At 44.4% G+C, this 27,567-nt stretch overlaps 1 protein-coding gene across 1 annotated transcript in view; it reads right to left on the bottom strand.

The window, feature by feature from the left end:
• Positions 1 to 19,113: 19,113 nt before the first annotated feature.
• EGFR (epidermal growth factor receptor) overlaps positions 19,114 to 27,567 on the bottom strand; it is a 221,354-nt gene continuing 212,900 nt past the window's right edge. Inside the window, exon 28 of the mRNA XM_019984353.2 lies at positions 19,114 to 25,937. Within this exon, the coding sequence (XP_019839912.2) occupies positions 25,576 to 25,937 (362 nt within the window). The 3' untranslated portion in view covers positions 19,114 to 25,575. The remainder of the gene's footprint in view (positions 25,938 to 27,567) is intronic.

A 27,567-nucleotide genomic window follows, 5' to 3' on the forward strand; every position in this document is an offset into this window, starting at 1 on the left:
GACTCAATGGACATGGGTTTGGGTAGACTCCAGGAGTTGGTGACGGACAGGGAGGCCTGGCGTGCTGCGGTTCATGGGGTCTCAAAGAGTCGGACACAACTGAGTGGCTGAATTGAATTGATCAATATTTATACTGGTTTGGAATTTCAGGCTGAACACTACTGAAAATCTTATTCCCACAGATTACTGACTCAACAAAAGATCTGGATACTTACCTAGAAGAATTTCCTTTGCAGAGGTGGCATTTCTAAATTCTCTTTCGTATTGGTTTTTGACCAGGTGTTTATAATATATTAACACCTATGTTTGACAAACCAAATGAAACAGTCTCTGTCTTCATGGAGTATAAATTGTGAAAGAGATGTGACAGATATACACAAACAGGGGAACCTTTGCTTAATGTATTTTGTTATTTTTGTATGTTTTTTTCTTTATTATTTATTTTTCATTGACACCTAAACACGGATGAGGGTGAAAACATAATGACAACTAGAAAAAGGAAAGTGACGATTCCTTGCACGCACTAGTACATTCAAGATCCTGCTCTGCATCCTTCACATGCGCTAGACCTGCCACACGTGTGCTGGTGGCTCCCCACTTAGAGTTGGGAGACTCCCTCCCCTGCTTTTAACAGTTTTCCATAACAGAGACGAGCCCCCGCAGCATGGATAAAGCAGGGCGAGCACAGGCACCGGTGCGAGGCCTGTGGAGCTGGCTGGCATCAGGCTGTTTCTGTGCAGAGGGACAGGAGAGGTGCCAGGCTGAATCTGGAGGGGTGGCCGCTTTCACGGCAGAGGAACCTGGCTGAGCACAGGGGGCATGCAGGGGCTCTGAAGCAGGTGGCCCGCGGCTGACACCGTCTGTCCCTCTGCTCCAGGGCAGCTGTGAGGATGCCCCTGGGCCATCAGTGGGAGCTGAGGACAGGGTGCTGGCTTCAGAAAGAGGAGCGACCTGGTGGCCAGGACAGCAGAGGCTGGGGGAGGCTGCACCGCCCACGCTGGATGCCCACAGCTCACCTGCACTTTCTCCTTGATATTAAACCAGATTGACACCTGAGCTGAAGTGGGTAATGAGCAGGCTGCCATCTCAGGACCACCGCGAGGCCTTGGCCGGACTCCAGCCCCCATGGTGGTCTCTCTTTCTTGTATCCCCCAGCGCAGGTGCTTCTCGAGGGAGAGAAGGGCTGAGAGGGGTGGGCAGGGGGCCATGGGGAAAGACTGAGCTAGGGAGCCCAGGAGGCCAGATAAATGGCAGGAGGTTCTCCCCTCCAAGTGAGAAGCTGCTCTTTACCCCAAGCCTGCCCTTCAGCATCGGTTCCCGCCGGCCCTTAGTGGTTCACCAGGCTTCAGGCTGTGGCTGGAGGCCTTGGCCGGAGTCCAGGGAGGCAGAGCGGTGCCAGCAGGCCTCTCCAGCCCCCTCTGCTCTGTGGACGGAGCCACCTGGCTCTCCTGTCACCTCATCCGGACGCTTTTGCCTTCAGAAAAGAGCTAATGACACTCGGTCTTGTTCCAGAATCCCAGCTGGAGCCCTGGGCTTTGGTCTGGCACCCCCTGCAAGCCAGAGCTGAGCCAGCCCACCTCCCTGGCCACTGCTGCTTGCTCTGCCTGCTCCTGTGTGTCTGTGGTGACCCGACAGAAGAGGAACAGGAAGAGGGAGAGGCGGGCAGCCATCGCCTGTCCTGCTGTCACAAATCGTTTTTCACAAGAATCTGAGTTGTCCTAGAAGACTTTTGTTTCCGCAGTTGACATCAAACAGCTACACGTTCTTTCAACTTGTGCTTCCTCCCCACTTATGGGGAGAGAATCTCATTTTATATAACCCTGCATGTAACATTGTGGCTCACGGTTTCCTCATTTGGGAACAGGCTGGGGAGTGTAGGCATTCTATAAAATACTGAACTGACAAGGAGGTAATTGTGCTCATGTATTGAAAAGTCTGGTTTTCTTGGAGGTTTTGCTGCTGCTGCTGCTAAGTCGCTTCAGTCGTGTCTGACTCTGTGCGATCCCATAGACGGCAGCCCACCAGGCTCCCCCGTCCCTGGGATTCTCCAGGCAAGAACACTGGAGTGGGTTGCCATTTCCTTCTCCAATGCATGAAAGTGAAAAGTGAAAGTGAAGTCTCTCAGTCGTGTCTGACTCTTAGAGACCCCATGGACTGCTGCCCACCACGCTCCTCCATCCATGGGATCTTCCAGAGTACTGGAGTGGGGTGCCATTGCCTTCTTTCTTGGATGTGAGTCCTTTACAAATGATAAAGTGCATTTCCATAGAGTCATTGCACCTTTGTAGGAGAGGCTAGAAGCACCTGTTCTGCCTGCTGTTTATTTCACATACGCTTGTAAATCACGTTAATGGCTGATTTGAGACTCTCACTGCCAAGGAAGTGGCTCCTCAGGTTATAACCTGAGTAAGCTCCCTCCTTTTCTCAAAGAATGTAAAACAAGGTAAGCACAACAGTGCTTTCGCCCCCTGAATGTGAAGTCCTCAGCTCGGGCAGTTTGTGGACTCCCATGAACGGCAGAGGGGTCCTGTGCTTTGTCTCTCAGAAGCGAAAACATCTAGGATCCTGCTTTGTTTGAACAGCACACACAACGGAGCAGACCTCAGCTCAAATCCTAGCAAGATGTCTTACTCCAGCAATTTCAGATAAATCTACTAGCAACAGGATGCTCTTTATTCTTTATTGTTTGTTGTTGCTGTTGTTTAGTTGCTAAGTCATCCTTCACTATCTCCCAGAGTTTTCTCAAACTCTTATCCATTGAGTTGGTGATAGCATCCAACCATCTCATTGTCCATTGCCCATTTTCCTCCTGCCCTGAATCTTTCCCAGCATCAGGGTCTTTCCAGTGAGTCAGCTCTTCACATCAGGTGGCTAAAGTTTTGGAGCTTCAGCTTCAGCATTAATCCTTCCAATTAATATTCAGGGTTGATTTCCTTTAGGATTGACTGATTGGATCTCCTTGCTGTCCGAGGGACTCTCAATAGTATTCTCTCACACCACAATTCAAAAGCATCAGTTCTTCAGTTCTCAGCCTTCTTTATGGTCCAACTCTCTTATCCATACATGACTACTGGGAAAGCTATAGCTTTGACTATATGGATCTTTGTTGGCAAAGTGATCTTTCTGCTTTTTCATATGCTTTCTGGGTTTGTCACAGCTTTTCTTCCAAGGAGCAAGTGTCTTAATTACATTCTATATGGTCTAGTAATGAGGACTCCAAAATGCATGAGGCCATGGGCAATGTGCCTTACTGTTTCCTGTTCTGTGGTAAATGGTCTTCATAACTAATATGCTGTATTCTGTTAGATGGAATAGGTTGGGGAGACTAAAAGGTGAGAGTGAAAGCTGAGCTGCAGTATGCAAGAGATGACAAAGTCATAGAAGAAAGTTTGTTTTTAGTGAATAAATACATTAAGGTTCTTGAAAAGATGGCTGTTGCACCTCCAAGCAGCAAGTCAGAATTCCAGGTGGGAAGTGGGCCCTGCTGGGTGTGGCCTGAAGCACAGACAACTCTTGGACTCCAGTTTCTCTCCACACCCTAGTGGATGAAAGGAAAGGAGGTAGAAATAACCCAGAGGGTGCCCAAATCTGGCACAACCTGTCAAGAGAATGGGAAGGGCATCATGGGAAGAGAAAGAGGGGAGAGCAGTTGTTCTGGACCTTTCTCTAGAATCACAGACACAGAGAAGCACATGGAGAGAGAGTGGAGGGAGAGGGGCTGTCTCCTCTGTCACAGGAATGGGTGTGAAGGAGGCTGATGAGCAAGTGAACGTGAGTGGGAGCTGTGAGGACTGTGTTAGCCCCTCTTCCCTGGGTTCCCCTTCCAGCCGTGTTGGCTCAACTGAGGTCAACTTTGACAGGACCTAGTCACATCCAGCAAGGGTGGAGTGTACTATGAAAGCCTCATCCCCACCCCTAGGATGGAGGCTAGACTTGGTTGTCCTGCTCCAAGCCTTGCTCTCAGAAATCCTGGGCTACACCCGGAGGCGATCCTGGTCACTGCCTGACTCCTAAGTCCCAGCTTCCATCTCTAATGCTAGCTGCGTCTCCCTGGGCCAGGTGATCAGCTCTGCCTTGGTTTCTTGGCTGCTTTCTGGTTTCCTCCTGAGGCTGCTGCCTAGCCCTGCACTTTGACCTACTTAGCTGAGCCCACACACCCTGATCCAGTTTTCCAGTCCTTCTCTGTGGGTTGGACTCTGCTCTTCACATCACTGTTAGCTTTCCAGGGTCTGCTCCACACTGAAAAGAGCATGTGGGTAACTGTAGGGTTCCAGCATCCCTGGCGTCCCCAACATCCCAGCCATTGGGCACTCCCCACATTGAGCCTCCATTGCTGCGCTGCCTGTGGAATTGTGATGAAATCTCTGGTTACCACTCGGTTGAATTCACGCCTTTACCATAGTTCTGTTTCCCCCCAATTTCTCCTTGTGTGCACTGGCTAGTCTCTCTCGGACAGCATCTCGTTTCTCTTGCTTTCTGCTGTAGTAGTCCCAGTTGTTTAGGTGGCAGAGATTCCTTGATTCTGAGAGGGTGAGTGACTACTCCAGCTCAAATGGATGGAACATGATGGCCCTAGAAGTGTCAGGGTATCTTGCTGCCCTTGATCAGTGTTCTGACAGATGACAGATAATCAAACTTCTAGAGTTTCTGACCCAAAGCTGCTTGTTTCGCATTCCTCTTTACCTGCTTCTCCTCTCTCCATCTTCTTGCTGTCATCTGGAGGTATAGCAGCTATCCTGCAAACTAGGATGATAATAACAGCCAACCTCATGAGGATTGTTGTTGCTGTTGGAAGGAAGACTCTGGTGCTTCTTTCTGTTTGAGGCCTGGAAGTCTTGGAATTGTCTTATGACAAAGGGGAAGGTGTCTCCTGCTGAAAATGTGCAGTGGTCTAAAGCCTGCCCAGCTCCAGGAAGGGGGACCCTGATAGAGTTGGCACGCACTTGAGGTATAGAGCATGTTTCTCTGACCCAACAAGGAGGAGAGATATGGTCATATGGATTGGTTTTCTAGTCTGGAGGTGGCTCAGTACCACCCTGGCAGCCAACAGCGTCTGCAAGTTCTTCTTGGAAAGATGATCCTGGCTATGACAGAATCTGCCAAGGTTCTTCAGACCCCTCACTGCCGCCCCATCCTGCTGAGTTATGTGGGGATGTGTTCCTCTGCCAGGAAAACATTTTTAAGGCATCACATGAACCTCCTACTGGTTAAGTCCCAGGGCTGTTCCTAGGTTTCCAGCCTCTGTGGGTGGTGTGGGAGGCATTTAATCACTAGGACCATGAAATCAGAACCAGAAAACCCAAAGCAGCAGGGCCACTTGGAATGTTTCCCTTGACTTTTCTCACTGAGGCTGGGACTTGGTTTGCTGGGAGGTTGTAGGTTTAATAGTGATGAGGGAGCAGACCTGCTGGGTGTGCCTTGGCCCAGGAAATGCCAGCTGAGGAGCACGTGGCTAAGGAAACCATCTCATTGGAAGGATGTGTGGTCTAGCACCAGAGGGGGAGCTATGCTGTTGAAACTCATAAAGCTGAGAATAAAAAAAATAATTATAATAAATATAATATATAATATAATATAATATAATAAATAATAATAAAGCTGGAGACAAACAAAAATATAGGAAAACATTTTTATGTCCTTAGGGAAAAGGAAGACCTTCTAAAATAAGATTCACAAGGCAAAAACCAGAAAGAAAAATCATTTGTTTGAACAATGTTAAAATTATGTTTACCAATGGTAATAGTTACAATATATACTGTATCTGACTAGAAAATTGAAAATGAGAATCCAGGGTATGTAATGAACTCCTATACATCCACAGAGAGGAAACAGACATCCCAATAGAAAAAGATCACAAACAAAATTTGAATGTGTAATATAATAAGAAAATAAATATATATTTTTATGTTCATTTATCTTTATTTATATGTTTTACTTAAGTATTTTGTAAATGTCCATATTCACTAGGAAAATGCAAAACCAATACAAAAAAAGAAAAAGAAAAACCAAAACAGCTATTTAACATTCACTGAACTGACACAAATGTTAAAGTTTGATAATACTAAGAATTGACAATGATATTAAGAAATGAGCCTTTCATTATTATGGCAATTTGACAGTATGTATTTAAAATATCCCATGATTTGACAAAGCAGTTCCCTGTTGCCATACCTCTGAGACAGCCTTGCAGAGGTGTACAGGAGGGAGTATACAATGTCCACTGAAAAATTGCTTATAATAGCGAATGACTGGAAACAAGCTACCAAGGGGATACAAAGAGATAGTGGCTTTAAAAAGAAATGACAAGGTTATACTGTGGAGTGTGTGTGTGCATTGGTGTGTGTGTTCAGTCGTGTCTGACTCTTTGTGGCCCCATGGAATGTATCCCACCAGGCTCCTCTGTTCATGGAATTTTCCAGGCAAGACTACTGAAGTGGGTTACCATATCCAGTACTATGCAGGATTTGGATAGAATAGGCTGGATTTCTCTGTTATAAAAGAGAGAAGTCTCTTTTTATAATTTTGTAGCTTGCTCTTTTCCCTCAGGAAAATGTTTTGGAGACTTCTCCCTCCTCACACACACACAAAATCGATTACCATGACAATATCTTAGTGTTTTATAAAGAGGGATGAATTGATATTACATAGGTGTAGTATCAAAGACTATCTCCACGGATCGCGAGGTTTATGGAAGAACAGGAGTGTGGTGACACAGATCACAGTGATGTGGAGCTGAGGGTGGGTGCTGGGGATGGATGCTGTGTGCTGATACAGGTCTTAAAAGAGAAATAAGATACAGGACCGCTCATGGCCAGAGATTTCAGCTGGAGTTTTCTGGTCATCTCATTCTGCTAATTATGCCTTTGGTCACTGAGAAATTAATTTTATAGAACATGGAGAAAGTCGCTGTGGGACTATTTCTGGATCTAAGTGAAGGATTGGTTACTACGTATAGACGAAGGCAGGGACCATGTTAGTTTGGTTCAACAAATCTTTATTGAGCACTTACTAAGTGCCCGTTACCGCTCTAGGCACCAGAGAATAATAGTATGGCACAATATTTGACTCCATGGAATTTTGTCTAGTGTGGGAAATACTCCACACAACAGAATTCTCAGTATGAGGTAGAGGTCAGACGTGGCTTCCTGGAGGAGGTGGCACAGGGCTGGGTGTTTTCGGGTAAGTGACAGCTGGATCTGCTGGGGAAGGTGGGAGGTGCGGCATCCTGGACCAGACAGTGATGGGCTAATTATGGGCTAGGAGGGTGGACAGGCTGGGTTGGGTCACAAGGAATGAATGTCACACTGAGGAATTTGGATGAACAGAGTCAAGATGGTGAGGTATGTGGTTGGATCTGGGTGCTAGATAGATCTGCTTGGCATTGGTGGTTAGTGGGCGTATTGAAGAAACCTGTCTTTGGCATTAGGGAGATGAGCTGGTGGGTGGTTTCACCAGTGAAAGCACAGAGTCCTAGCCAGCTCCGCTGTGGTGGTAACAGAGGACATGTCTGGGCAGAGTTAGTACTAGGTCTAGGAAGGAGGGGAGAGCTGCTTAAAGGAAAACTCAGTGAGGAAGTGTTGGAGGTCCTAGGAATAAGTAAATATACTTGAGAAAAAGGAGTCACCTGGAGAACCCACTGTGGCTATTCTGGGAACTCCTTGGTGCCTTCAGATTTAGAAACTTTAAGATCATCTATGTTGTCTCAGGAAAAGGGGGGATGTAAGAAACGAGCTGAGGCTCTGGTGGACAGCAGGGCCTTGCCAGCTTTTCTACCATCACATCCCCAGTGTCCAGAACAGTTCTTGGCCCTTGGTGGCCAAGAAGTGTTAGGCACTGTGAAGAAAGCTGGTGTTCTGCAGCAAGTGCCTAACACTTCTCTTGGCACAGGGTGAGCTTGTAAATGTTTGCTGTAGTAAGCTGGTGTCCTTCATTACTGATACATACTCTACTGGCCTGTCATTCTCTGGGGGCCCAGAAGGACTATATCCCACCGTTGCCTGCTTTGACTTTGTGTCTGCAGCCCAGGCAATGTGCAGCTGACCCCCAGAGAATACCCCAGCTCTGTGGGCTCTGTTCCCATAAAGGTTGACATGACTTTTCCTATGTCCAAAATGGTAGTATAACACTGCATTTTAAATGTTTTTTCATCTGTAAAATGGGAAAATCATTTTTCTCTCATAGTGTAGATATGCAGTTAGCACAGTGTCTGATCAATGTTAACAATCAGTATTTGCTATTAATTATTATTTTCTTAGTTAATTTCTTTCATTGTTTAAGTATTAATTAGCACTTCGTTATTGAGTGTATTCCTTCTGTTAGTGTAGTGGCTGAAGCTTGAAATCCTTCTTTACTCTTAGAGGTCAGCTGGCCTTTTGATACCTGGAGAGAATTAAGCCCTATAGGAAGTAATCTAAGTGATTATCATCTTGATTCTCCTAAGTATGGTACATAACTAGTACAATGCTAGACAGGCAGGGAAAGGTTATTAGGTACATGCAGCTGCTGTCGTTCAGTCGCTAAGTAGTGTCTGACTCTTTGTGACCCCTTGGACTACAGGCACCAGGTTTCCCTGTCCCTCACTATCTCCCAGAGTTCGCTCTAACTCATGACCATTGAGTCGATGATGCCATCCAACCATCTCATCCTCTCTTGCCCCTTCTCTTCCTGCCCTCCATCTTTCCCAGCATCAGAGTCTTCTCCAATGAGTAGGCTCTTTGCATCAGGTGGCCAGAGTATCGGAGCTTCAGCTTTAGCATAAGTCCTTCCAATGAATATTTAAGGTTGATTGGTTTGATCTTCTTGCAGTCGGGGGACTCTCACGTATCTTTTTCAGCACCACAATCCGAAAGCATCAATTCTTCGGCATTTGGCCTTCTTTACGGTCCAACATTCACATCCGTCTGGCTCAGTCTCTTGTGGGGTCACTGCTCTTTTCCCCTGGATCCTGGCGCATACAAGATTTTGTTTATGCCTCCCTAGAGTCTCTGGCAGGTATGGGGTTGGGTTTTAACATAATTGAGTTCTTCCTACCATCTTGTTGCAGCCTCTTCTTTGTCCTTGGACCTGGGATATCTTTTTTTAGTGGGTTCCCACAACCTTTTGTTGATTGTTGTTCAGCAGCTAGTTGAGATTTTAGTGTTCTCAAAGAAGATGAGCACAGGTCCTTCTACTCTGCCATCTTGACTTGGCTGCTCTCACATCCATACATGATTACTGGAAACACCATAGCTTTGACTACACGGATCTTTCTTGGCAAAGTAATGTCTCTGCTTTTTAATATGCTGTCTAGATTTGTCATTGCTTTTCTTCCAAGGAGCAAGTGTCTTTTAATTTCATGGCTGCAGTTACAATCCACAGTAATTTTGGAGCCCAAGAAGAGAAAATCTATCACTGTTTCCACTTTTTCCCTATCTATTTGCTTTGAAGTGATGAGACTAAATGCCATGATCTTAGCTTTTTGAATGTTGAGTTTTTAAGCCAACTTTTTCACTCTCCTCCTTCACTTTCATCAAGAGGCTCTTTAGTTTGTCTTCACTTTCTGCCATTAGAGTGGTATCATAGGCTTATCTGAGGTTGTTGATATTTCTTCTGGCAATCTTGATTCCAGCTTGAGATTCTTGCAGCCTGGCATTTCACATGATGTACTCTGCATATAAGTTAAATAGCCAGGGTGACAATATACTGCCTTGACATACTCCTTTCTCAATTTTGAACCAGCCTGTTTTTCCATGTCCAGTTCTAACTATTGCTTCTTGACCTGTATACAGGTCAGGAGACAGGTAAGGTGGTCTGGTATTTCTATCTCTTTAATCCACATACAGTGGATTCCCACATTAAGGCTAATCCTCTTGTGGAACTGGGTTAGGACTGTCTTTGGGATGTGCTCTTTGAAGGGAATATATTTAAGGAAACTCTTCCTAACACCCTCCTGCTCCAACTCATTTTAAAAAACATATCTCAGATCTTTCTGCTGTTGGTTCCTGAAGCCAATAAACTTAAAAATATTGTTTCTTAAGCATTAAAAAGCATTAAATATTGAAACTTTGACCTATAATAGCCAAGGCTTGAATACTTGGATCAGTATCTCACTTAAAAAGAAAAAAAAAAAAACCCAGAAATTCGAAGGCATACTTGTATATCACTTAAACTAAAGGGTGCATGTGCTCTCACTAAAGTCCTCTATCCTCCTCCGGGTTCTTGTATTCTAAAATGAAGAAAGAGTTTTGTTATGGACTGAATATTTTTGTCCCCAGATCCATATGCTGAAACCCTGACCTCCAGTTATGGTAATGTTTGAAGATGTGACCTCTGGGAGGTGATTAGGTGAGGTCATGAGAGTGGGGTCAGTGGGGTCATGATGGAATGCACCAAGACACATAGGAATCAAACTGACAAACATTAAAGACAGAGATGAAATATTAAAAGCAACAAGGGAAAAAGAAATAACAAAGGGAAATTCCATAAGGTTATCAGCTGATTTCTCAACAGAACCTCCACAGACCAGAAAGGAATGGCACAATATATTTCGAGTGATGAAAGGGAAGAACCTACAACCAAGAATGCTCTACCCAGTGAGACTCTGGATCAGATTTGATGAAGAAATTAAAAGCTTTGCAGAGAAGCAAGAGTTAAGAGAATTCAGCACCAGTAAACAGTTTTACAACAAATGGTATTCCCATTTGTTGGGAAGGGAATTCAGCACCACTAAACAGTTTTACAACAAATGCTAAAGGGATTTCTCTAGGCAGGAAACACAAGGGAAGGAGAAGATCTACAAAAAAATAAACCCAAAACAACTAACAAAATGGTAATAGGATCATACAGATGGATAATTACCTTAAATGTAAATGGATTAAATGCACTGACCAAAAGACATAGACTAGCTGGGCTGATAAAAAAATCAAGACCGGTATATATGTTGTTTACAAGAGACCCACCACAGACCTAGGGACACTTACAGACTGAAAGTAAGGGGATAGGAACAAGGTATTCCAAGCCAACGGAATTTATAAGAAAGCTGGAGTAGTAATAGTCATACCAGACAAAATAGACTTTAAAACAAAGACGACGTAAGAGGCTCAGAGTGGGGCTCCCTGATGTGTTAGTGTCCCTTTAGGAAGAGGTGCCAGGGAGCTTGCCCTCTCCCTCTATTTCTGCCATGTGGGTAAGCAGTGAAGAGTCTGCTCTCTGCAAGGCCAGGAAGAGGCTTCAGGACCCGAATCTACCTTCACTTTGACTTTGCATTTCTCAGCCCCCAGAACTGTGAGAAATAAATGTCTGTTGTTTAAGCCACTTGGTCTGTGGTGTGATTTTATGACAGCCAAGCTGACTAAGACTCCCTGGCTGTGGAGGGGCTATGTCGTCCCATCCTTGGTGAGGCAGGAACCTGTGTGCTCAGCTCGACTCCCCGCCAGCCACATCCTCTGGCGGCCTGAAGCCCCAACACTGCTTTCTCCTTCCACGACCAGCTCCCCCGAGACCATGCTGCAAGGATTTGTTCTGGGGGGAAGAGAGGAAGAAAAGCAAACAAAACGAAAAACCACTAAATGTTTTGTTGTGAGTGGAGGGAATGGAACCGACAAACATTAAATTTTGTCCCAAAGCAACTGCCAAAATAATATATATTCATTATGGAAAGCCAAGCAACACAGAAGGATAGAAAACAGAACGTAAAGTTGTTCCTTGCTCCTTTGTTATTTCACATATTGCTCCCTACTCAGCTCTCCAGCATGAATGGGCTCACATTACTATTCCCAGATGGCTTTCAGACTGTGTGCACACACCCCCACGTACACACACACTCAAAGGTAGGTATATATAGAAACATAAGCTTTTAAAAATGACAAAAATGCTATTTAGCAACTTGCTTTATTTCATTTAGAACTGTATCATGAGGATATATCTCCATATTCATATAGATTTCTCCTATTCTCTCTCACAACTGCTCAGAATCCCGTATTATGAATGCTGCACGATTTATTTGATAATTTCTTTTTTGATAGATATTAAAATTAAAATTTTTTTTTCTTTATTACAAATAATTTTTTAGTGAACATTTGTATTCATATATTTGTATGTATAATTCATATAACAAATGTATAATTGCTTGAATATTTGTCTTTTTATTCATATAACAAATGTATAATTGCTTGAATATTTGTCTTACCTCCAACTGGCAAAACAAAATACCACAGGCTGGGGGCTTAAACAGCGGACACTGACTTCTCACAGTTCTGGAGGCTGCGAGTGTGGAATCAGGGTGCCAGAGTGGTCAGGTTCTGGTGGGAACTCTTCCTGGCTTGCGGACAGATGCCTTCTCACTGTGTCCTCATGTGGCAGAGGGCATGTGAGCTCTGGCCCTTCTCCTCTTACAAGGACACTAATCCCAATACGAGGTCTTAACCTCCTGACTTCACTTAACCCTAACTACCCCGAAAGGCCCAACCTTCAAATACTGGCATGAGGTCTTCAGCATGAATTTGGGGTGGGGAGAGGTTTGGTCAATAACAGTATTTTGCACATATGTTTAGTTTCTAAGTCGTGTTTGACTCTTTGCGACCCCATAGACTATCCAGCGCACCAGGCTCCTCAGTTCATGGAATTTTCCAGGCAAGAATACTAGAGTGGGAGTTTATTTCTACAAATATTAAATTACCCTATCAAAGGATATGCACATTTACACTTTTTTGAAAATTTATTTAATTTAATTAGTTTATTTAATATTTTTGGCTGTGGTGGGTTTTCATTGCTGCTTGTGGACTTTCTAGTTGCGAGGAAAGGGAGCTGCTCTCTAGCTGTAGTGCTCAGGTTCCCCCCTGCGGTGGCTTCTCTAGCCGCAGAGCTGGGGCTCTAGAGTGCAAGCTCAGTAGTCATGGTGCACAGACTTAGTTGCTCCATGACACGTGGGATCTTCCCAGAGTAGGGATCCACGTCCCCTGCATTGCAGGCAGACTCTCAACCACTGGACCATGAGGGAAGACCCGCATTTAAACTCTTTTGCTGTCTTTGTACAGTCACTCTATCGTGTTTGACTTTTTGCGACGTGATGGACTGCAGCATGCCAGGCTTCCCTGTACTTTACTATCGCCTAGGGTTTTACTGACCTCCAAAAAGTTTATGATACTTTATATTTCTATCAACATGTGTGGAGAAAAGGGTTTATAATTTCACTTTAATTGGCATTTTCTTGACTATTAGTGAGGCCAAGCATATATTTCCTTGTTATTAGTCATTTGTAAGTTCCCCATTTTGTTCAGTCTCTAAGTCTGGTCTGATTTTATGACCCCAATGGGCTGCAGCATGCCAGGTCTCCCTATCCTTCACCATTTCCCAGAGTTTGCTCAGACTCATGTCTATTAAGTTGATGATGCCATGCAATTATCTCATCCTCTGTTGCCCGCTTCTCCTCCTGCCTTCAATCTTTCCCAGCATCCAGGTCTTTCCCAATGAGTCAGTTCTTTGCATCAGGTAGTCAAAGTTTTGGAGCGTCAACTTTACCATCAGTCCTTCCAATGAATATTCAGGGATGATTTTCTTTAGGATTGACTGGTTTGATCTCCTTCTGTACAAGGAACTGTCAAGAAGTCTTCTTCAGCACCACATTGAAAGCATCAATTCTTTGGTGCAGTGCTCAGCCTTCTTTAAGGTCCAACTCTCACATCCATACACAACTACTGGAGAAACCATGGCTTTGACTGTATGGACTTTTGCTGGCAAAGTGATGTCTCTGCTCTTTATTATACTGTCTAGGTTTGTCATAGCTTTTCTTTCAAGGAACAAGCATCTTTTAATTTCATGGCTGCAGTCATCACCCAAAATGATTTTGGAGTCCTAGAAAATAAAATCTGCCACTGTTTCCATTTTTTCCCTATTTGCCATGAAGTGATGGGACTAAATGCCATGATCTTAGTTTTTTCAATGTTGAGTTTTAAGCCAGCTTTTCACTCTCCTCTTTCACCTCATTATGAAACTTTTTAGTTCCTCTTCACTTTCTGCCATTGGGTCGTATTATGTGCACATCTGAGATTGTTGGTATTTCTCCCAGAAATCTTGATGCTAGCTTGTGATTCATCCAGCCCAGTATTTTGCATGATGTACACTCCATAAAAGTTAAATAAGCAGGGTGACAATATACAGCCTTGTACTCCTTTCCTGATTTTGAACCAGTCCATTGTTCCATGTCCAGTTCTAACTGTTGCTTCTTGACCTGCATACAGGTTTCTCAGGAGGCAGGTAAGCTAATATGGTTTTCCATCTCCTAAAGAATCTTCCACAGTTTGCTGTGATCCACAGTCAAAGGCTTTAGCACAGTCAATGAAGCAGAGGTTTTTCTGGAATTCTCTTGTTTTTCTATGATCCAACAAATGTTGGTAATTTGATCTCTGGTTTCTCTGCCTTTTCTAAATCCAGCTTATACATCTGGAAGTTCTTGGTTCACATACTGTTGAAGCCTAGTTTGAAGGATTTTGAAAATTACCTTGCTAGCATGTGAATGTGAGTAATTGTATCATGAATTGTCCATTTATACACTCTCAAAGTCTTAGTACGGTTTTTAACATTTGTATGGGTCTGTTGGGCTTTATATTTTAATCCTTAATATTAATCCCTGATACCCCTCAAGGTTTTTTCTCCTTATATAAATTTTGACTTTTTACTGTGTTATTTTTTTCTTTAAAAACTAAAAAGAAGAATTTAGGTGGACGTGATAACAGTCCTTTCCTCCATGTCTTTGGAATTAAGTTATTATGTGTCAGCATCACCTTGCCTGAGTTTCAAGAATATTCACATACATTTTACCCAGTTGTTTTGATATCTTTTAGGTTTAGATCTTTAGTCCAACTGGAATTTGAAGTAGATCTCTAATTAATTTTCAAAGGTATAAACATTTTCTCTAAAATCATTCATTGGGGAGCCTTCTTCCCTGGTGGCTCAGATGGTAAAGAAACTGCCTGCCGTGTGGGAGACCTGGGTTCAATCCCTGAGTTGGGAAGATTCCCTCAAGAAGGAAATGGCAACCCACTCTTGTAGTCTTGCCTGGGGAATTTCATGGACAGAGGAGCCTGGTGAGCTACAGTCAATGATATTGCAAAGAGTCAGACATGGCTGAGTGACTAAACACACTTTCATTCTTCCACTGTCTGGAAATGGCATTACCATTACATGCTACATTTCCATGTGCACATCTGTTTCCATAATTCTATTTTTTTTTTCATTAATTATTTCCTGTGGCTACATTGGTCCTAGGTAGCTTTATTTTAGATTTATATAGTGTATTCTTATATCATTGATATTACTCAGTTGCTTTCCAAATGTTCTTAGCTGCTGTCATGCATTTTCATTTTTAGATTCCAACTTCTAAAATTTCTACTTCCCAAAATAATCATTGAAATTTTCAAGTGAATTGCATTGACGTTACCTTATAATTAGGAGAGAATTGATATTTTAACATGATTAGGTAGGTACTCATATCCATGAATACAATATATATTTTAAGTCTTCTTTTATGCCTCAGCAAAGTTCTATAGTTTCTGTTTTCATACTATTCTTGCACATTTAAGTTTACATCCAGTTATTTTGTAGTTTTAATTGCTATTTTAAATGGGATTATTTTCCATTACATTGTTTAATTAATGATTGATGGTATATAGGATTAATGACATTTACATATGGACTGAATTTTCTTATTTTATTAATTTTGTTAATAATTGCTTTCATTCCATTGTTTGGGATCAGCAAACTTCCTCTGTGAAGGGACAGATAGGAAATGTTTTTGGCTTTGCAGGAGCTCTGTTGCCCCGAATTGACTCTGCGACTGCAGTGCGAAAGCAGCCTTAGGCAATAAATGTGACCATGTTCCAATAAAGCTTTATTTATAAACTAGCCTGCTGGCGAGATTTAACTCTTGGGCATGGAACAGGATCTGCTGACTATAGTCTATGGATGCAAATATATTGTATATGAATTATATGCTTTTCCTTGTCTCCAAAACAGTGGATTTCAGAAGAGTGTTGAATAACAGAAGTGATAAAGTCACTTGTTCTTTATTTGGTATTTGGTATTGTGTTGCTATTTCACCATTAAGGTCAATGCTTCTTTTAAAATTTTTGGTAGATATTTTTACCTAGTTAAAGGTGTTTTCATCCCTTCTTAGGTTACTAAGAAATTTTAGTAGCAGTGTGATTGAATTTTATCAAATCCTTTGTGAATCTCTTAATATTCACATTTTCCCTATTATTCTCTTCATGAATATAAATGAAATATCTTATATAAACTGTCCTTGAATTGATGGAATAAATAATTCCATTTCCTGTATTTCATTAATGATTTCTATATCTACATTTGTAAATGAAGTTACAGTTTTCTTTCTGTAATATTTCTTTGATTTTTAAAACATTATTCTAACTTTTGTAGGATGAATTGGGAAACTTCCCATTTTTTATAAAGTTTTGAAACACTTTAATTGATATGAAAATTAACTATTTTTTTTCAGGTTTGCTAAAACGTCCAGAAATCATTTGAGTCTAGTACTCTTCAGTGAAGGGCTGTGCCATTTCCATTTTACTGTTATTTATTGATCTTTATGAAGCAGAGCCTCTTTGTCCTGGTGGCTAAAGGCTGTGTGCTGTGTGAGGTCCATCCATTTAGACTTGCCCTTAAGGAAACTGTTCAGCTGAGTGGATGTGAGAGCAGAGGAAACTCGTCATAGGTTAGCATATGCTCCCATTTCTGCTTGGTTCCAGAACGGTTAAATTATACAATAGAGATAAGATAGAGGGGAAGCAGGAAAGGCAGAAGAGGCAAGCTCCTTAGGGAGAAAATAATTGGAAAGGAGAAATGCCGAGCTACTCTGGAATAGAATAGAGGGCAGGTACCCCTCCAACTTCTTCCACCCAGAGGGAGCAGGGCTGGGCTTTTTAATGGCATCACTGGTTCAAGGGAAGAAGAGGTTTTGCATTTTGGAAAACTGGGTGGGCCTTTCAAAAGCTCCTGGGAACCTTGGACCGCCCCTGCCGAGCTGACGGGTCATCGCTGCTTGCCACAGCAGCTTCAGTCCCAGGTGTCGGGGTCCTGGGCTGTAATCCTAGCTGTGTCCCCACAACACCCTTGCATCCTGGGATGCAGCCTTTCCTGGGGGAGGGGTAGGAAGTACGCAGAGACCCCCCCGCAGCTTGCCTTCCCTTCTCATGCTGGTGTAGGAGGCAGGCACTTAGGGAGTCCTCCCCTAAGCCCTGGTCAGCAGCACCTTCTCCGTAAGACCACCTGAGAGGCCAGGGTGGCCTGCTGTGCGCGAGGGGAGCCACCGGTGGAGGACAGAATGGTTGGCCAGAGGCCCTGTCTGTCCTGCGGCTGACCCGCAGGTGTGAGGGCCTTGGATGGGCTAGCTCTGTGCTTGGGCTTGTTTTACTCCAGGAATGGAGTAAAATATACAAAAGATGTATTTTTGTTTTCTTTAGAACCTAGTATCCAGGGCAGGGAGGAAGAGACTGCAGGCAGAACCAGTGGAAAGACCTCAGGGCAGATGTGGCATCCCCCAGGGTTGAGTCTCTCAGGATGCTCAGTGTGCCTGGTGGGCCAGGGGGCAAGCCTCCTTCCAGTTACAAACTACAAATGGATGCCTATGGGCTCTTTATTATATTTTGTTTACTGTGTTTTGAGACCAGAGCAAAAATTAGATGTGATACAGCTTTCCTACTCCAGGTTTTAAATATCCTTTTCTGCGTGTGGAGGAAGGCCCTGAACAGCCTGAAGGAGCCGGGATCCAGCAGAGCTGGCAGAACAGGCTGCAGGACGCCCTGCCCAAGGCCTGAGCTAGGGGAGAGCCACACAAAAGCAGGAAGAACCAGCTACTCATGCTTTTCAGACTCTCCTATACTTGGCAAAGCTTTTCTCTCTCCAGAGAGCTGTGATTACTTTTACAAGATTGTTGGCCCAAAGGCAAAATCTCTTCAAGCTGAAACCCCATCTGCACTGAGCTTCAGCTACAGATCAGGGGGCGGGAGGATGGAGACTGAGGGGCCGGTGTACTTATTCTCAGGTGGGGGTGTCAGCCTCCGGGTGAAAGCCAAGGCCTTCCCCTGGGAGTGAAGGTTCCAGGCAGCCAGGCCCTAAAACATGGTCCCTGTACCTCAGTTGCCTGACCTTCCTTCCATGGCTCAGCCCTGATGGAAGGCTGTGATGCTGAGAGGCTCATGCCATCCAGGGTGCTGTGTGTGAGGGCAGTGGGGGCTCGGGGAGGCCAGGAGCCTGAGGGGGTCTGGGGGTGGGGCGTGTCCCACAGGGATACAGAAAGGTCCCTGGATCCGCTTATTATTCCAGAACCTAGTTAACCTGAAGTCCTGCTCCCACCTGTACGACAGTCCCCCTCAACTTGTGTTTGTAAGTGATAATGGTCTTCTGGATGAACCATGTTAAACAAAGCCACAGTTTTTCTGAAAATGATGGGTGTCACCCCAAGCATCAGGGAGACTGTGACACAAGAGGACCTTGGGGTGGCCCCTGGGGAGGTAGGGTGGGCTCCAGGTGCTGGCCAGCCTGTGGCAATCCCCCACCAGCACCCGCCTCCCGCCTGTGCACCCCATTCTCCCCGTACCCCCTTTTAAGGGCAGTTCGAATGAGAAACCTGATTCCCTTACCTGTTCAAGGATTTCATCTCAACGCAACAACTTCCCTCAGCACTAGTCATTTCTTGATGGGCTCAGAAGGGCTCCCCCACAGGCCTGGAGTGGGGGTTGGGGGGCCGGTCTTCCCCATGGGGGAGCACTGCTGGGGAAGAGTTGGAGCAGCTGGGCCTGAGGCTCTGCACACACGGTTGTGGTTTGTTAATGCCTCAGACTTTCAGTGTTTATGATTGAGCAGAACCACAACTTGCTATAGAATCATCATCAAGGAATTCCCTCTCGGCTCTGGAAGGAGAAGAGACTATGCAGGGAATCCGGGAAGGTTTGCCCTACATTGCAAGGTGCTGGGACGGTCAACTCAGGCTCAGGAACTCTCCACTAATTGAAGTGCATCAGGCCCTGCAGTGTGCATGGAAGAGTGGGGAGCCTGTGGGGCAGAGGGCACATGGTAACTCTCCATAATTTCTCCTCAATTTTGCAGTTTTGAAACTAAAACTGCTCTAAAAATAAAGTTTATTAATTAACTTTAAAAAGTTGTCAGGAAAGGACATCTACAGTAGGTCAGATATTATTAATAACTATTATCAACACTGCATTGTTAACAAGAATACAATGTTTTTATAAGATACTTATGAGTAAAGAACATGAATAGTATACATCTAATTTTTTAATACTCCATATACAATCAACATGTTTTGATCAACAGTGTAAACCATATAAAAGAGAATCTTGCTTTCTATTTGTACAAATATTGATTTCATCACAGAAAAACTTTATAATATTAAAATGTACCATATATTAGAGGCTATAAAGCTATTGCTTGCTTGTTTAAAAATGAAATTACTGCTGCCTAAGGCTACTTGATTACATCACCTCTAATATGTCATCAGATCCACAGTACATCTTCCTTTCCAAAATTTCATATCATACAGCAAGATTACTTTGTAGCCGAATTAAGTCAAAAGTATTTCTTTAAGAAAAAAATTAGTAAATGCACCTAAAAATGCAGTTTTATCTACCAGGTGATTAGAGTAGGGATTCTTAGTACTTCTGATGGCAATTCAGACAGGAATTTGTAACCTCAGAGGGCATACTGTGCTTGTGAAGAGAAAATAATACTAGTTATTGCTTTAGTTTTTATCCTATATATATATATATATATATCAGTTCAGTTCAGTTCAGTCACTCAGTCGTGTCCGACTCTTTGCGACCCCATGAATCACAGCACGCCAGGCCTCCCTGTCCATCACCAACTCCCGGAGTTCACTCAGACTCATGTCCATCGAGTCAGTGATGCCATCCAGCCATCTCATCCTCTGTCGTCCCCTTCTCCTCCTGCCTCCAATCCCTCCCAGCATCAGAGTCTTTTCCAATGAGTCAACTCTTTGCATGAGGTGGCCAAAGTACTGGAGTTTCGGCTTTAGCATCAGTCCTTCCAAAGAACACCCAGGACTGATCTCCTTTAGAATGGACTGGTTGGATGTCCTTGCAGTCCAAGGGACTCTCAAGAGTCTGCTCCAACACCACAGTTCAAAAGCATCAATTCTTCGGTGCTCAGCTTTCTTCACAGTCATATATATAAAACATTTAGCAGGAATCCTCTTGTTGGCTTTTATTTTATAAACACCATCCAACTACTCATGCCGTATCCTTGCCGTCTCCCTTTGTGACTAACTCTGAGTCCACATTTCCTTTCTCCCTGGGCAGTGATGGCTGCACAATGGCTGGAGGCAGGGCAGCCAGATGGTTGACAGGTAGCAAGGATGCTTGCTATCCATCTACCTTTGACAGAGGACATGGAAGAAGGGGTCTGCTTTACATTTCTTTTTCATCGATGAATTAGGCCCTCTCCCCATCCATTCAGGGTCCTGACCCGCAGCAACGGATGCTGGGGTCTTTGTGCTTAGAGTTCGCCCAATGCTTACGTACCTACTCTTGGAGAATCTACCTGCAAGTCCACACACCTGTGGCGAATCCCTAGGCTGGTGGTTCTCAGCTTTGGCTGTACATCAGAATGATTTTAGGAGCTTTACAAAGTATAAATCTTGGGTTGCACTCACCTGAGGCACTGTTAGGCCTCAAGATTTTCAAAAGCTTCCCTTCCCCCACTGCCATGATGTCACTGTGCAGCCTGAGATAAAAACCCCATCGCTAGGATGGCTCTGCTTAGTTTGGAAGACTGCTGGTGGTGTTCATCAAACATGCTACACATTAGGGCTCTGCAGGTATTTCTAGTCTATATTGTAAATGTCTATCAACTGTAAACACAAAAATAATCTACATCAGTCAGATTGGTATATATAAACCAACAGAGAGCTCTGCTATTGTTTTCTTACATTTACAGAGTCCATCGGCAGATGAGTGGTATACAGCATGAAGCTGATGTTGTCTATTAGTTGTAATAGACGGTGGTTCTTTCCCACTGAATTGCCCCAGAGTCAAATGAACCTGATTCAGACAAAGAAACTAAATGTAATTGTTTCCTTTTCTTGTTTTATAAATATAAAAATGATTCTCCTCTTCATCAGGACAACAACCTAGCCCAGTTCTGCAATGACATTGTGCCTTTTTACGAGAGAGACTTTTCTCTTGCTTCAGTTAAATCCCTTTAAACAACAATTAAAACTGTTAAATGTTAAAATTGTTTAAACAACAATCTCGGTTTCAAATTTTGATTTTCTTGCAGTCTTTCTAAAGTAAACTATTTCCTTTAGCAGAAAAATGAGTTTTCCTAAAAATATACCTTACAAAGCTCAGTGCTCTAAAAAGTTACAAAAATAGACTTACATTTGAAAATCCTATTGGAATGTGTCTTTTATAGCATAAAAATGTGTGCCCCTGATATGGCTGATATGACTAGAGGCAAGAGACCCTATTCAGTAAGGTTTTATAGCCCCAGCAAGGAAGACAAAGAAAAAAAAAAAATGTGCTTGTCACCAAGTAATAAATGCAGAACAGACATTAAGGGCAACTTCAAGAACCATCACTGGGGTGAGCAGCTCATTCCCTGTAGCAGGAGATGGGTTTTTTAAACCAACTTCTTAGAAAAGAAACTGTCTAGGGCTTTCTCAAGGCTCAGATTTGGGGTATCTGCCACTGTTGGCATGAGTTAGCTGCTGGTGACAAGGAATTAGAGGCTTTGGAACGGCCAACAGCAGCCGAGGCTCCAGGCACACCAAGGACAGTGGTCATCCTGGCACGGCCTCAGGAACCTCTTCCACACACATAGTCTGATTCTGCCCTGATCAAGGGCACAGTGTCAATGCATAGGCTAGTCCAAGTGAAGGTGACCTGAGAGATGAGGGTTCCCACTCTGGTTGTCCATTAGAACCACACGGGGAGACCCTGCAATTATGATTACACTGCTCCTTTTGAGCTTACAGTCAGTCCTGACGGGCAGTGCAGGTGAGCACGGTGAGTCGCCATGGCCTGACAGCCTGTCCTGCACGAATGCAGCCCCAGGCTTCGCACGAGTGGGAGGCTGTCAGTCCAGGCCCAAGTCTCCCTGAAGGACATTTTCTTTACACAGCTGTTGCCCAAACTCTGGTGCCTATCAGAATCACCAGGGGAGCTCTCAGAAGCGCCTAGCCCAGGCTGCAGCTGAGACAAATTCAGAGTCTTTTTGGTTGGGACCCAGGAGACACCCAAGGGCAGTCAGCCTGAGAACCACTGCCTGTCTGCTTCTGCACTTCATGGTTCATGCATGTCTGCAGTTTTGACAGGGGAAGGCTAAAGCTCAAAATTAAGAACTTTCAACAGACCTCTAAGCCTTGCCATCAACTGGAATGTAATCTGCACCCTCCACTGTGCTCCTAGTTGTAACTCAGTGACAACTGAACTCTGAGCAAAATTAGAGTTTGGAAGATTCAACTCTATCTTGAGGTGACAGAACTATTTTTCATAGTGTGAGACAACAGGGCCTCCTTAAAGATTATGTGATAATATGTATGTATGGCCCACTGGACAGCTAACTCTAGAACAGACCAGGTTGGGGCCCTGACCTCTGAGCAGTGGACTTGCCTGTCACTGTACACAGTCAGCTGTCCAGAGCTTTTGGTTCTTTAATGGTGAATTCGGCTGACTGGTGCTCATGTGGCCTGTTGTGTCCACTATTGAAGAAATCCATGTCTAAGTGGAGCCACACCATTCAAACTCATGAGGTTCAAGGGTCAGCTGTAAACACTCTCACTCTTCTTTCCCTGACCTGTTTCTGAAGGCCTGGCTTGACTGGGCTGTGGGGAAATGCTCCAGGGACTGGCTGCGGAGGAAAACAGCAGACAGGCTCTCTGTGGGGCCTCAGGGCTTTGTGTTAACGAGCAGAAACCGAAGGGGTGAGGGTTAAGCTTTGAGTGGCCCCTCAGACCCCTGAGGTGTGAGAGCCCCTCTCCTGACTGTCCACGGGGGCCCCGGGACCTGGATTCAGGCTCTGCTCTCTTAGGCTTCCTAGAGTCTACAGGCCCCCTGAACCTCCCTGGACAGACACAGTGAGAAAACTGATGGAAACACAATGTTTAAGAAAATTAAAAAAAAAAAAAAAATTTAGTGAATAGATTTTATGCCAGGAAATTGAAATACAAAAAAGAAAAATCTTGAAGTTCTCTCTACTTTATTATGTTACAGTAAAATATTTCAAATTACAAAAATACTAAGCTCTTACTGCTACAGTTGGACCAGGATGTTGTGGTGCTCCCTCCTCAACTGTCTCCTGACAAACTTGTGAGAGCAGAATGTGGGTCATTCTGTCTCTCAGTGCTGGATACATATCTGGCTAAAGCACTTATGTTCTGAGATGAATAAATAATGAGAGTGGTTTGCTGACAAGGACATAAAACTTCAGATCCTTAGAGACATTGTTTAATCTTTTCATGAATCATTTTTAACCCCCCGGGGGGACGGACCGGAAGGGCACTTGGGGAATGTGCCAAGCCTAAGCCCAGGCTTGAAGGGGCAGCAGAGCCTGCGGAGCTGCTGCAGGAGCAGCTTCTCTGGAGGACACTTTCATGGCCGGGCTCCCTCTGCTGCACTTTCCAATTCTTGCTGGCTGATGCCCTAGGGGTCCTCTGACCCGACTCCATGGCCCTTCCACACCAGGCGCCCCTCGCCCTGTGCCCTGTGCTGTCACCGTGCTGGGCTGACAAGTCTTGCCTGGCATCTGTCATGTCATTTTCAGGTTAGTATTCGTTAGTCAATTTTCGTTGCTAAATTGTGAATTTTGTGGAATCAGGTATTATGATTTATTTATTTTTTTTATCTTTAATACCTATGCCAAGCTGGTAAGGTGTTAAAGTGTGGAACATGATGGAGCTGAATATAACTTATATTTCTATTGAGACAAAATTAAATACTTTGATGACAAAACTGTGGGGCCCTGATCCACCTGAGTCAGTAAGTAACTTAAAAGCTAACGGAAAATTGTGTGGGGGGGGAAAGTGGGGAGCTGAATAAAACCATGGGCTGAAAATACTGTCTGAAACACTTCTTGCTGGCTGAGATGGATCTTGACTAAGAGTGTTTACAACACTGTCTACAAAGAACTATGTAACATTCAGGGTTTGGGGACACAGATGAGAAAAAGCTTGTGTCGTAAGTAGCAGGTCTTCTAATTACAGGGAGTTATTTTAAGGGGGGATTGTTTTCTTCTTCCCACATACCTGGAGATGTTATGAAGGCATTATCATCAACCTCAAAGTCAAATTTCATATTTACCTGAATTTCATATGACACATAATGCCGTCTCTATTTCGCCTGTGAAAAGCGCCGTAGTGGTGAGGCACTCCTGCACAGATACCCCCGTGCCTGGACCCTTCAACTCACCAAGGGCAAGCAGGGTTCTGGGCAGCTTCCCAGTGAAGAGCAAAGTGCCCTTTGAGTAAAAAACCCTTGAAGTAAAATAATTAATTATCTTCTAGGAGTAGCCTAAACAAATTGTTTTGTGTGTGTGTCGGGGAGAGCGTTGGGGGAGCTAAGAGTTTCAAGAGCAGCATCACATATGCAGTCTTCAGACAGACACCTGTCCCCTGACCTCCAAAGACTTGATATACTTCCTTTAAGACTCAAATTCGGGGGATTTGTTCCTTTTTTGCACTGTCATTCCATCTCAATTAAAGGCAATGGTCTGAATGCCGATTAATCACATATAAGCTGACCGTGGTTACCGTTTTGCTGTACAGGGAAAGCATACTGGGTTTCAAAACTATGGAATGGAAAATAAACAAGTCTAATACTTATAATTAAAATACACTGGTCACCCAAAGGAGAGAAAGTACCATGGAGACATCTATATACAAGTAAGTCTGAGGAAGAATTCTACTCCCTCTGTTTCTTCCTTGCTCAGGAAGAGTTCAAAGTGGCTTATTGTCTTGTACCTGCCTTGATCTGAGATAGTACCAATGTGGCCTGCTGAGAACTCAGAGGACTGGCTGGTTATTCAACTGACTTGCAGTGGAGGAGTCTCCAAGCAGAGCCAATGGAATCACGTGTTGGCTGGAAGGCTGGTCCGTGCGTCTCAGTCACAGTTGGGCCTGGGTCAACTCAGTACCACAGGTGCTATGAGCAAGCTTTTTCCTTATTAGAAAAGCTCATTAAAAGTAAAATCAGTGTCAGTGAAAAAACCCCAGATGTTTCTAAGCAATAAAACTCCTTAAACATATTTAGTGTTTTTCAAATATACCTCACTGAAAGGTGAACTTCTGCCCAAACGGACAACATTCTTCCTGGATGCCTTTTGTGGAAGCCTCACAGTTTGAACACAAAGGAACGTCCCTGCAACTGTGCAAAGCGCATCTGAGTCGGGGGCACTTCTTGGTTGAAAGGTGGGCTGATCAGGGCAAATATGGACAAACCAGTCTGTGGGTCCAAGAGAGAATGTCGGCATGGCGGTCAGGACTCAACAGCTGCCGTGGCTTGGTCCTGGGGGTGGAAGGGGCTGGAAGTTTATGGCTGATGTTGTCCTCCACGGTCAGGCCCCAGTAAAGTCACTGCCTGCTGGTGCTGCCCGCAGGTATTCTGCATTTTCAGCTGCAGGCCCCTTAAAGATGCCATTCGACTTGGCTTCCTTGGGAAAGAAGGCCTGCTGGTAGTCAGGGTTGTCTAGGCTAAATTGGTGACTGCCCTTCTGAGCCCAGAGGGCAGGGCCGTCGAGCACACCATTGATACAGGCAGGATGGGTGGTGTTGAGATACTCAGGGTTGTCCACGGCGTTGCTGAGTGAATTTTGGTACTGAGGGTCTCTGCCAGGAGCTGGATATAGAGGCTGATTGTGATAGACAGGGTTCTGGACAGAGCCTGCGGGTCTTTTGGGAACAGATTGGTTTACATATTCTGAAATTGAAAAGAAATCAAGTGTAATCAGCAAAGCATCATCCCCAACAGGATTTCACAGCTCTTTCTGAACCCTGTGACTATTCTTCCATGAGGCACTGGATGACAGAGGCAGGGAAGCCTGAGGAGAGGACTCTCTTGCTAAAATGAATTGTGTTCTTTTCGTACTGCTCAGAGAAACGTGCATGCTTTTCTTTTTAAAGTTTAAAGTTTTCAGAGGACTGCTTCCCTTGAGATGTGTGTTTGTGCAGGTTGGCTCTGTCTGGGGACAGAGCTTAGATTAAGTAAATACAAGTTTCACAGGCCAGAAATGCAGCCAGGAGAGAGAACAGGGATCTCATCTGTCTCTCTCTCACACACACACTCACTCTCTCACACACACTCTCTCTCTCTCTCACACTCTCTTTCTCTCATACACTCTCTCTCTCACACACACTCACACACATCTCTTTCTCACACACACTCTCTCTCTCACACACACATTCTCTCTCACACACTCTCTCTTTCACACACACTCTCACACACACATTCTCTCTCTCACACACACTCTCTCTCACACACTCTCTTTCTCTCATACACTCTCTCACACACTCACACACATCTCTCCTTCTCACTCTCTCTCTCTCACACACACATTCTCTCTTTCTCACACACACACATTCTCTCTCTCACACACACACTCTCTCTTTCTCACACACTCTCTCTCTCACACACACTCTCTCTCACACACTCTCTCTCTCACACACACTCTCACACACATTCTCTCACACTCTCTTTCACACAATCTCTCTCACACATACATGATTTCTCTCACACATACACTCTCTCTCTCACACACACACACTCTCTCTCACACACACACTCTCTCACACACACTCTCACTCTCACACACACACTCTCTCACTCTCACACACACACACACTCTCTCTCACTTTCTCACACATACACTCTCTCCCTCTCACACTCTCTCTCACACACACACACTCTCTGTCACACATACACTCTCTCTCACACACTCTCTCACACACACACACTCTCTCACACACACTCTCTCTCACACACACAGTCTCTCACACATACACTCTCTCTCACACACTCTCTCTCACACACACAGTCTCTCACACTCTCTGTCTCAAACATACTCTCTCACACACACTCTCACACACTCACTCTCTCACACACACACACACTCACACACACACACTCTCTCATATTCTCTCACACTCTCACAAACACACTGTCTCTGTCACACACACTCTCTCTCATACACACACTCTCTCTCACATAAACACACTCTCTCTCACACACACTCTTACACACTCTATCACACACACACACACACTCTCACACATACTCTCACACACACTCTCTCACACACTCTCTCTCTCACATACACTCTCTCTCTCACACACACTCACTCTCTCTCTCGCACACACACACTCTTTCTCTCAAGCACTCACACATGTACATCTTTACTGTTGGCTTCAAATTCTAGAAAATCTACAGACTCCTTCTAAAGACAACTTGGACATGCCTGGACCCATGTGCATACTTGGTCATTGTCTATTGACTGCCCTCTTTCTCCCTTCGTTTTGTCTGCACTCTCACCGTGGGCTCCACCTCTGAACCA

Source organism: Bos indicus, chromosome 22 (genome assembly GCF_029378745.1).
Source record: "Bos indicus isolate NIAB-ARS_2022 breed Sahiwal x Tharparkar chromosome 22, NIAB-ARS_B.indTharparkar_mat_pri_1.0, whole genome shotgun sequence".
Lineage (NCBI taxonomy): Eukaryota > Metazoa > Chordata > Mammalia > Artiodactyla > Bovidae > Bos > Bos indicus.